Source organism: Bombina bombina, chromosome 11 (assembly GCF_027579735.1).
Source record: "Bombina bombina isolate aBomBom1 chromosome 11, aBomBom1.pri, whole genome shotgun sequence".
In the NCBI taxonomy this organism is placed as follows: domain Eukaryota; kingdom Metazoa; phylum Chordata; class Amphibia; order Anura; family Bombinatoridae; genus Bombina; species Bombina bombina.
Genome location: NC_069509.1, coordinates 66490912 through 66503270, shown reverse-complemented (window position 1 = coordinate 66503270; position 12359 = coordinate 66490912). Strand labels below are relative to the sequence as shown.

The window sequence follows — 12359 nt, the reverse complement described above, 5'->3', positions numbered from 1 at the left end:
TTGACTTATATTTGGATTATTTCCTTGTTTGTAAAATGATCAGCATATTGTGATCATGTATTTTTGTGACTATCATCGTATGTTTATATAATTAACGTTTCACTTGTAATGAACTTAGGTAGAGATTTTAGACAATTATGTATCATAAAGTGTATATACCTTTAACCACATTGTTAACTTGTATTCTAGATTAAACTTCCCATCAGGTGTCTTATGTTTTAGAATGGTATATATTGACATAGAGTACCCTCCCCCACTATCTGTGAGTACAGGGAAACCCGAAACGCATCCTTAGTCTGGGGATGTGTGTTACTCTTTTTATTTTTTTAATCACCAGTATGTTGTACTTGCCCACGTTGGTAACTTTTTAATCGCTTCAATAAAGTATGAAATATGTTGAGCCATTCTAGCAATTTGCCTTTTTGTGGATATTGTTACTTTGAACAGCTATAGGGCTCTCTGACATCATTCGGACCTACAACTTTATCCAGCGCCAGAAGCCGGAAGCAGAAGATCTGGTTGGGTGGGTCGGACCTTTTGTGAGCAGAGGAGCTTTGGAAGAGACATTCGGCAGAACGAGTAAAACACAGGTGATGTGTTATCCTTATACAGGTTTCTGTGGCCAAAGAAGTATGAAGGTACCGCTCATAGAAGACATGTGAGTGATGTTTGCATTGCGCTATTGCTTTCTTCTGCACCTATAAACTGGGTCATTTCCTTAAACACTTTTATATATATTGTGTGGCTCCATTTGGTCTGAACTGAACTGACTTTTAATACACTTCTGGGATACAGTTTTGCTACAGGTGAAGTGTGGTTTGGCTAGTGCTGTTTGCACATTTGTTGTATACATGTGTCAATTAAAAAACAGGCTGTGACTGTTGTTGGCATAAGTGGCACCATCTTGTTTTTCAGGTCTGAACATTCACAAAACAGCAGCCAATATTGTTATCTTTTATCGTTCAATCTGTGGGTGTTGAATAACCATAAAATGCCTTTGGATGTTGAATCCAGTGTAACTATTTTGTTCCCAATATTTAATTGATAACCTGTGATCGGGTGAATAATATTTGCATTTTACGGCACCTGCTACAATGTTAAAAATGTGTAGCAGGTGCCGTAAAACAGCCGATAAACATGTTTGATAAGATTGGAATTGATCCCATAATTACAGAAACACAAAAGAAAGATGCAAAAAACGAATTAACATTTATTAATCTTCATAAAACATGTACCCATAATATTAAGGTACCTAACTGGTACCTTAATTAAATGGATTTTACAAAAAGACTGCACATATCCAGTTGACCTTCGTGTATATACATTTTTATATATATATATATATACATTCACTTGTATATATATATATATATAAATGTATATATATATATATATATATACAGTATATATATATATATATACTCGGAGTCGTATATATATTTATATATATATATATATATATATATATATAAAACTTTAATAGGTAAGTCCAGCACCTTTCTTAATGCTATTTTTTCAGCATTTTTTCAGCAACCTTTTTTCAGATTATAGCAGTGCACGACCACTGAGTGGGATCTGCCAGCCCACATTTATGGATATGGTAAAGCAAGATAGCGTCAGCACTTCTTCATACAAAATTCCACTTTATTGAGGTTTCAGACAAAGATAAAAACAGCTGTTTTTATCTTTGTCTGAAACCTCAATAAAGTGGAATTTTGTATGAAGAAGTGCTGACGCTATCTTGCTTTACCATATATATATATATATATATATATATATATATATATATATATATATATATATACAGTATCTCACAAAAGTGAGTACACCCCTCACATTTTTGTAAATATTTTATAATATCTTTTCATGTGACAACACTAAAGAAATGACACTTTGCTATAATATAAAGTAGTGAGTTTTCAGCCTGTATAACAGTGTAAATTTGCTGTCCCCGCAAAATAACTCAACACACAGCCATTAATGTCTAAACCTTTGGCAACAAAAGTGAGTACATCCCTAAGTGGGAAAGGCCAAATTGGGCCCAAAGTGTCAATATTTTGTGTGACCACCATTATTTTCCAGCACTGCCTTAACCCTCTTGGGCATGGATTTCACCAGAGCTTCACAGGTAGCAAGGCAGCAGTCGTCTTGGAGGTGTGTTTGAAGTCGTTATCATGTTAGAATACTGCCCTGTGGCCCAGTCTCTGAAGGGAGGGGATCATGCTCTGCTTCATTATGTCACAGTACATGTTGGCAGTCATGGTTCCCTCACTGAACTGTAGCTGTCATGCAGGCCTAGACCATGATACTCCCACCACCATGCTTGACTGTAGGCAAAGACACACTTGTCTGAACCAAATAAGTTTATCTTGGTCTCATCGGACCACAGTACATGGTTCCAGTAATCCATGTCTTTAGTCTGCTTGTCTTCAGCAAACTGTTTGCTGGCTTTCTTGTGCATCATCTATAGAAGAGGCTTCCTTCTTAGACGACAGCCATGCAGACCAATTTTATGCAGTATGCAGCGTATGGTCTGAGCACTAAAAGGCTGACCCCCCACCCCTTCAACCTCTGCAGCAATGCTGGCAGCACTCATACGTATATTTTCCAAAGACAACCTCTGGATATGATGCTGAGCATGTGCTCTCAACTTCTTTGGTCGACCAGGGCGAGGCCTGTTCTGAGTGGAACCTGTGCTGTGAAACCGCTGTATGGTCTTGCCCACCGTGCTGCAGCTCAGTTTCAGGGTCTTGGCAATTTTCTTATAGCCTAGGCTATCTTTATGTAGAGCAACAATTCTTTTTTTCAGATCCTCAGAGAGTTCTTTGCCATGAGGTGCCATGTTGAACTTCCAGTGACCAGTATGAGAGAGTGTGAGAGCGATAACACCAAATTTAACACAACTGCTCCCCATTCACACCTGAGCACTTGTGACACATTAAAGAGTCACATGATACCGGGGAGGGAAAATGGCCAATTGGGCCTAATTTGGACATTTCCACTTAGGGGTGTACTCACTTTTGCTGCCAACAGTTCAGACATTATATATATACTGTATGTATATATATTTTTATATATATATATATATATATATATATATATATATATATATATATATAATTCAAACACGCTCAGCAGTCATTCAAAACTCTACAAATAAAGTGGAGTTTAGAGTAAGTGCTGGGCCTGTACGATTTATTAGATACTGTTTTCCCTAAAGCAACCCCAAATTGATTTCTTTGAAGTGAGTGTGCACTCACAGGTGCTGAGTACCATCACTCATCTTCTCATAACAGGTAATATTTGAAATAGACATGTAAATACTCTAGTTTTCACAAGACAATAACTTTGTCCCTTTGCTTTTCATGTATACATATAATAATGGTATAATTCTATTGGATGTGCTGGGGAAAATACAATTATATATATATATATATATATATACAGGGAGTGCAGAATTATTAGGCAAGTTGTATTTTTGAGGATTAATTTTATTATTGAACAACAACCATGTTCTCAATGAACCCAAAAAACTCATTAATATCAAAGCTGAATATTTTTGGAAGTAGTTTTTAGTTTGTTTTTAGTTTTAGCTATTTTAGGGGGATATCTGTGTGTGCAGGTGACTATTACTGTGCATAATTATTAGGCAACTTAACAAAAAACAAATATATACCCATTTCAATTATTTATTTTTACCAGTGAAACCAATATAACATCTCAACATTCACAAATATACATTTCTGACATTCAAAAACAAAACAAAAACAAATCAGTGACCAATATAGCCACCTTTCTTTGCAAGGACACTCAAAAGCCTGCCATCCATGGATTCTGTCAGTGTTTTGATCTGTTCACCATCAACATTGCGTGCAGCAGCAACCACAGCCTCCCAGACACTGTTCAGAGAGGTTTACTGTTTTCCCTCCTTGTAAATCTCACATTTGATGATGGACCACAGGTTCTCAATGGGGTTCAGATCAGGTGAACAAGGAGGCCATGTCATTAGATTTTCTTCTTTTATACCCTTTCTTGCCAGCCACGCTGTGGAGTACTTGGACGCGTGTGATGGAGCATTGTCCTGCATGAAAATCATGTTTTTCTTGAAGGATGCAGACTTCTTCCTGTACCACCGCTTGAAGAAGGTGTCTTCCAGAAACTGGCAGTAGGACTGGGAGTTGAGCTTGACTCCATCCTCAACCCGAAAAGGCCCCACAAGCTCATCTTTGATGATACCAGCCCAAACCAGTACTCCACCTCCACCTTGCTGGCGTCTGAGTCGGACTGGAGCTCTCTGCCCTTTACCAATCCAGCCACGGGCCCATCCATCTGGCCCATCAAGACTCACTCTCATTTCATCAGTCCATAAAACCTTAGAAAAATCAGTCTTGAGATATTTCTTGGCCCAGTCTTGACGTTTCAGCTTGTGTGTCTTGTTCAGTGGTGGTTGTCTTTCAGCCTTTCTTACCTTGGCCATGTCTCTGAGTATTGCACACCTTGTGCTTTTGGGCACTCCAGTGATGTTGCAGCTCTGAAATATGGCCAAACTGGTGGCAAGTGGCATCTTGGCAGCTGCACGCTTGACTTTTCTCAGTTCATGGGCAGTTATTTTGCGCCTTGGTTTTTCCACACGCTTCTTGCGACCCTGTTGACTATTTTGAATGAAACGCTTGATTGTTCGATGATCACGCTTCAGAAGCTTTGCAATTTTAAGAGTGCTGCATCCCTCTGCAAGATATCTCACTATTTTTGACTTTTCTGAGCCTGTCAAGTCCTTCTTTTGACCCATTTTGCCAAAGGAAAGGAAGTTGCCTAATAATTATGCACACCTGATATAGGGTGTTGATGTCATTAGACCACACCCCTTCTCATTACAGAGATGCACATCACCTAATATGCTTAATTGGTAGTAGGCTTTCGAGCCTATACAGCTTGGAGTAAGACAACATGCATAAAGAGGATGATGTGGTCAAAATACTCATTTGCCTAATAATTCTGCACTCCGTGTATATATATATATATATATATATACAGTATGTATATATATATATATATATATATGTATATATATATATATATATATATATATGATAGTAAATGAAGAGCACTTTCACTTCAAATCCAGATGCCAGGGTGCAAACAGCAAATAAATAACACTGAATCATGGAATGCACTCACTGGTCTTTTTTTAAACAAACGTGCCTTTAATGTGACGTTTCGGGGACCGTATCCCCTTCCTCAATACGTTGTATTGTGCTAATTTTATTTGATCAGGGGATTAAAGCTTAGCTTACCTTTAAGAATAGTCAGGTCTATGCGTGGTTGGATTCGTGGCATTGAATAGTAGATAAATTCTTTCCCATTGTTTGGTGAGACTGGTTTCTCTGTGGGGTCACAACATCGGACACAGGGTGAATTTCTAATCTCCTGCCATATAAAGGTCCTTGGTGCAACGGCATCAGCAGAGACCAAGAAAATAATTATTAGACCTGACAGTTTCATCACAAGGTGTCCTATCTAAAGAAAATATGAAAAAATGGTAAATTACATGTTAGAACCTGGCTTAGTTTTTGTCTATTTTTCATTAGAAACTGTTTGCTATGAATATAACATTCTAATGTTTTGTTTTTTAAACAGGACTATTTTGCCTCAGCAAATGTTATGAACTAATTTTTTCATATTATATATTTTTATTTTTGCTGCATTTTCATTCTACTTTGATGCCTTTAAAACACAAATATTGTGGATTTGGGAGCTTAAAGGGACACTTTACATTAATATAGTATTTCAGCCATATGAAAAGCAGCATCTAAAGATGTTTGTTAATGAAAAAAAAATATGTTGTAAATATAAATTTAAAGTGATACAGTCGTATCAGTGAACCTTCTGCTAATTTTCATACACTGACTGATACTTCCTGTTAATGCTGATTGGCTGAAAGGAACTTCCTAATAATGTTCATTGGTTGATAGGTAGATGCTCACTGAGCAGAACCTAGAAACCTATTAACATTAGTAAAAAGAACCTTTACTTTATATTTATTCAAGCCAAAAATGCATACATGTTTAAATTATAGAAGGGAGAATGTTTTGCAACATTTAAAAAATTGAACAAATTTTGACACATTCGCTTGTTCGTTTCGATTTTTGAATGTTTGTGCAACATTCTAACATTAATTTAATGCAATAGTATTTCTAATGCTCTCTTTAAATGTAATATTCTATTCAAATTTGAATAGTGCATAATTCAATTAAAAAAAAAATTATTTATTTTTTATTAGATAATAGGTATATTACAATATAAATAACATTGTCAACCGCACAAATTACATATCAGTGCAAAATTTGTCAGACAATACATTAAATGAAGTAAGTTGTCATATCTTTGCTATTTCCATGTATTGAATATCTCTGTCAACTACTGATATTCTTTGCAATTAGGTATATGGTCTGAATGTTAGTGCATAGGTTGACTCCTATTTCCGTTAGTGAGTGTAGTCAATAAGTAGGTAAAGAAGAGAAATAAGTTGAGGAAAAATAGATAAGAGGGTGTGAGGTGGGGAAGGGGAGAGGTATAGGGGTAGTCGTGTTTTACATCTCGGTGTTATTGCCTAGTTAGATTTATGGTCCAGTCTGTTTATGACAGTTGGACTCCTTTCCAGAGATCTAGAAGTCCCTGGTGGAATTGTATATTATTTGTTGTTAGGTAATGTAATCGCTCTAATTGTAGAATGTCTGTGGTTTGGGCATGCCATTCCCGAACTGTCGGTGGTGTGTTGGACTTCCATCTTTTTGGTATAAGTTTCTTGGCACTGTTTAACATTATGAGGAGAATAGTTTTATGTAATTTATTTTGTACCTTCGGGAATTGCAGAAACATTAAATGGTGGAAGTTAGGTGTGATATCTAGTTCCAGCACTGAGGAGATAGATCTGAAGATTGAATTCCAGAACTCCACTATGTAAGGGCAATCCCACCATATGTGTTGTATCGTACCGACCTGTCCGCATGTCCTCCAGCATTGATCACTAATCTGAGGGTTGATCTTATGTAGTCTAAATGGTGTTAGCTACCACCTGCTGATACATTTTATGTGCATCTCTTGAATTGTCGATGCAGATGCAGCTGCAGCTATGCTAAATGACTTAATCCACATTGTGTCCTCAATTGCTCAATTGCTGTACCCATCTCTGTGTTCCATGATCTTACATAAGTCGGCATTGTTTTATCATTTGGCAGGAGCAAGAGTTTGTAAATTAAAGAGATTGTGTGTCTAGGTTGGGTATCTTGTGTACACAATTTTTCAAAGGTTGTGAGCTCTCTCTCCATGCTAGATTTTTGACTATGTGTGCTTATGTAATGTATTAATCGTACACGGGCCAGCCACGTAGGGAATATTTTTTTGTCCCATTGCTGTAGGTTTTCCAACGGGGCTATGGTCCCGTTTTCTGTGGCAAAATGCAATGTTCCTTCTCTGAGTCTATAAGAGGACTTGTGTGTGGTAGTGGTATTTCCCAGTGGGAGATCCACATTTTCTCTAATAGGGAGGAGTGGGCCTATTCTAGTTGAGATATGGGGGTTGGTAGCTATGGTCTTGTCCCATCCCTCAAGGATTTCTGATATGCTAGGATAGTGATGTAGTATGTCGGGGCTCTTTCTTGGTTCTGTCCATGCTAGTGATGCTGAGTTTCCTCTCCCCAGCACGTGATTGTCAATCTGAACCCATGCTTTTTGGCCAGTATTGTGGCTCCATTCCAGTATCTGTTCTAACAGAGTGGCTCTCCTATACAATGCCAAATTTGTCGCGCCTAATCCGCCCCTTTCTCTGGGTAGGAACATAATTTGTCGCTGTACCCTGCTCCGTCTCCCAGCCCAAACAAAGTTGTCTATAATGTTTTGTACTTGTCGTACGAACCCCCTAGGTACAGCAATCGGGAGTGTCTGAAATAAGTACAGTAGCCTAGGCAGTATGTTCATTTTAATGATACCTATTCTGCCTAGCAAGGACAAAGGTTTGCAGTTCCATGAATATAGATCGTCAGATATTTCTTTTTTAAGTTGCAAATAATTATGTTTAAAAAAAGAGTTTGGGTTGGCCGTCAAGAATACCCCTAAGTATTTTATCTTCTCTGAAGCTATAGTTAAACCTAACTCCGAGGCTAGTTGGTGAACCAGGTGTGGGGGAGATGTGATGTTAAGGAGTTCAGACTTGGACACATTCAGGTGAAAATTGGAAACTTGGCCATAGTCTCGTAATTCTGAAATGAGGGCTGGTATAGAATGTTCAATATTGGTCAGGGAGAAGAGGATGTCGTCTGCATACATCATTAATTTGTGTTCTCTTTCTCCTATCTGGATACCTTTAATACTTGTGTTATATCTAATTTTCAAATGATAATAGGAATAGCAAAGGGGAGAGAGGGCAGCCCTGATGGGTTCCGTTAGATATGGGAAATGAGTCTGATAGCACCCCATTTACTTTCACTTTTGCGTTGGGATCTGAGTAAAGGGAGAAGACCATATGGAGAAAATTATCTCCAAAGTTCATATTAGACATGGCCAATTTCAGGAATGTCCAATCCACCCTATCGAAAGCTTTTTCAGCGTCTGATGCGAATAGGGTCAATGGGCAACCATGGTGAATTACATAATCTATGAGCTCTGATGGTATTATCTTTGGCTTCCCTGCCTGGGACGAAGCCAACTTGGTCTGTAGATATAAGTTTGGGTAGGTATTTATTAAGCCTGTTGGCCAGGACTTTGGCTAATATCTTTACATCTACATTCAGTAATGAGATTGGTCTGTAGTTACTGGGTCTGTCATGTGATCTTCTTTGCTTAGGTAGGACTGTAATATGGGCCTCCAACATTCTAGGAGATAGGGATTTAGTATGTACTAGATTATTAAATAGGGAAAAGAGATGCGGCATAAAGATAGTTTTATATAATTTGTAGTATTTAATGGAGAACCCGTCAGGGCCAGGGCTTTTTCCGGAGTGGAGTTCTTTTATTGCCTTTCCAATTTCTTGTTCTGATATTGGGGAGTCCAAGTCTGTCCTCTCCTCATCCCCTAACTTTACTATGGGAAGATTTGCCATGTAGTGTGCTATTTTTGCGTGTATATCGTCTGACTGTGTTGGTGTTGAGGTAGAGGATGCGTTTTTTAAATTGTATAGGTCATGATAAAATCGTCTAAACTCAACTGCTATTCCCTTACTGTCTTTAGCCAATGAGGAGTTCTCTCGTTTTATAGAGTGTATATATGATTTGTATTTTTTACGTTGAGTCGCCCTCGCCAATAGTCTTCCCGGTTTGCTTCCCTGGTCGTAATATAGTTGCCTGATGTAGAAGGCCTGTCTCTGTGATTCCTGTATTAGGAACTCTTTTAAGTCTTTTCTACTCTGTGTGAGCTCTGTCAAAATCGCTTGATTATTTGGTTCTTTTTTGTGTGCCTGCTCAAGTTTCTGTATAGAGGAGTGTATGTGGTTGTGTTTAGCGCGTCTCTCTATTAGCTTTCTTGCTCTGATCTTAATAAATTCCCCTCTAATATCACATTTATGTGCTTCCCACGTTGTAGAGCTTGATGTGTCTGAGTCTGGGTTGAGTGGGAAATATTCCAATATCATCTTCCCCATTGTTTCCACAGTCGGTGGGTCTGTCAATAAGTGATCGTCTAGCCGCCAAATAAAGTCAGTAAGGGGTGTTTCTGGCTAAATTATAGTGCAAGTAACTGGAGCATGATTGGTCCAGGATATTGTGCCTATGTCGCATTCGGTAATCGTAGTCAAGCCCAGTGAGTCTGTGAATAGATAGTCTATGCGAGAATATTTTTTATAGACTGAAGAGAAGTAAGTGTAGTCTTTAGTAGTAACGTTTAGAGTGCGCCAGATATCATGCAGGTTGAGGTCAATTAATGTTGTTTTGATCGATTTTAATGTAGATTTAGGGACACTGGAGAGGTTATTTGATGTGTCCCATTGTGGATCGAGAGGGAGGTTAAAATCCCCCCAAGAATGAGTGTACCTTTTCTGTTGTCCAATATGAGTTGTGAAATTTTTTTGATGAAACTGTGTTGTTCCGTATTAGGGAAATATGCATTTATAAATGTTATGGGCCTTCCGTATAGCAGGCCCACAATCAGGATGTACCTGCCCTCCGGGTCTCTTATAATTGATGTTACTTGTAAGGGTATTGACCTATGGAGTAGAATCCCTACACCATTCTTTTTTTTAGTCCCGGATGCAAAGTACATGTTTGGGTACTTAGGGTTTGACCATTTAGGTTCCTTCCCTCTCTGGAAATGTGTTTCCTGCACATATATAATAGAGTGATTATGTCTAGAAAGTTCTCTTGTAGCAATAGAGCGTTTTCCTGGACTATTCAGTCCTTTGACATTTAGTGTCATTAAGGTAATAGAATGTTCCATTTTTTTATTTATCTTATGTGTGGGGTGAGGCATTTTTCAGTGAGTGGACCACTATTGTGTATTGTATCTAGTGGTGGAAATTTGATACCGAGAGTTTTGGTGTAGGCAGTAGGTATATTTAGTGGGCTAGGTATGGGGGAGGATTAGGTCAAGCCAAGAGGGGAGGATAGCTAGAAGGTAGTAGTGAGAGAAAAAGGGTGAAAGAAGTGGATAGAAAGGGAAAGTAGTATAGTTAATAGAGGAGGTTCAGGTATTGTGTGCCTGAAAGTGGGAGTAAAGGTCAGGGGATGTGTCCCCATGGCTTAGGCTAGTTGTAGTCCTTAGTGTGTATCGTGGCTGTAAAAGAGGGCACTTTACCCTCTGTGATGGAAGGGTGAAGAGTATCTGAAATGTGAACAAATGGGTGTGTGACTATCAGGTTCCTTGGTTATTTGAATCACAACTGCAGAGTCTAAATAAATTATATTTGTTTCACAACTGAAGTACAGGCTATTATATCAGCATAGACTGTTTTATTCAGAGTGATTTTTATAAGTAATGGCAGTAAGTCTTTATATGGTTATATTATATCGTTATACCATATAAATATTTAGAGGCTGAAAATAAGTATTATTATTAATAACAACTTTTGACAATAATTGTGCTCAAACCCAAATGTGAGAGATAGTGTTCATTGTAATAATCACTGAGGCATGAGAGATGTGAGACACACAGACTGCAGCTGCTGACAGGGGCGTGGCCTGCTGCGAGACACAGCACACAGAGTAAGGCTTGCAGCGTGGAAATCTGAACACAGACTAGTGATTGTAAATGGAGCTGTGAGACACGCTGAGTTGTAAAGAGCTGTATGGCACGCTGAGATGTATGAAGCTGTGTGACGTCACATAAAGTCCGTTACTGTCCGGTATGAAAATGTATTCAAAGGAAGTTCATAGAATTAAATAAAACATTCGTTGCAATCAAAGTAATTTCTGAGAGACAAAGTCAGTTTTCAAAAGTTCAAAAAGGAAACATGAAATTTGTAATTAGCCGTTACCTAAGGCATCCAAGGTAAATTAGATTTGATACTAATACCGTAGTAGTAGTTGGTAGAATCCTCCTGTTGGGAATTAGATAGCAATTCCTGTAGAGATGAGGAGTTGAATAACTTAATACTTCTTGGAATAGCAATCTTCAGGATGAATGAGACTAGTTGTTATTAGTCCCTTTGTGACCAAACTGCAGCTGGTATTTGTAAATCCAAATGTTAAAGTAGTAGAAGTAAAACTTCTTTTGATAAGTATATAGCTTATAAGAAAGAGAGCACTGGTTTCAGCAAACAATACTCAACAACTAAGCACTTGTTTGGGGCGGGGTGATGCCTTAAGTACAGGTGAGGAAGGTGAGTTGAGGCAAAAAGTAAAAGCAGGACTGGAATCCTTACAGATCCCCCCCTCAAGCAAGCCGACCACGGGTTGGAATTTAGGTCTGTTTGGATATCTTCTATGAAAACGAGCAATAAGCTTTGGAGCATTAATGTGTGCATGAGGTTCCCAAGTATCATCCTCTGGGGCGAACCCTTTCCATCGGACCAGATACTGTAATTCCCCATTATAAAATCTTGAGTCCAAAAGATCATAAACTTCATAGACATCAGTGCCCAATTGAATAGGAGAAGGGGGTAGAAGAGGTACATCAGGTTTATCTCCCAAGTAGGGTTTCAATAATGATACATGGAAAGTTGGGTGGATGGGTAAAGAATCAGGTAGATCAAGCCTGACGGCATTTTCATTGATGATGTGTAGAATTTTGAATGGGCCAAGGAACAACCCAGCCAATTTTTTACTTGGTAAGTGCATTTTAATGTTTTTGGAAGATAACCAAACATAGTCCCCTATAGAATATTTCGGAGAAGCTCTACGACGTAAATCATAAAATTTCTTCTGAGACGCCTG

The 12359-nt window shown here is 38.3% G+C and overlaps 1 protein-coding gene across 1 annotated transcript in view; it reads right to left on the bottom strand.

Moving 5' to 3' along the window:
* C1QTNF8 (C1q and TNF related 8) overlaps positions 1 to 12359 on the bottom strand; it is a 138573-nt gene that overhangs the window by 15622 nt on the left and 110592 nt on the right. Inside the window, exon 2 of the mRNA XM_053694449.1 lies at positions 5295 to 5517. Within this exon, the coding sequence (XP_053550424.1) occupies positions 5295 to 5502 (208 nt within the window). The 5' untranslated portion in view covers positions 5503 to 5517. The remainder of the gene's footprint in view (positions 1 to 5294; positions 5518 to 12359) is intronic.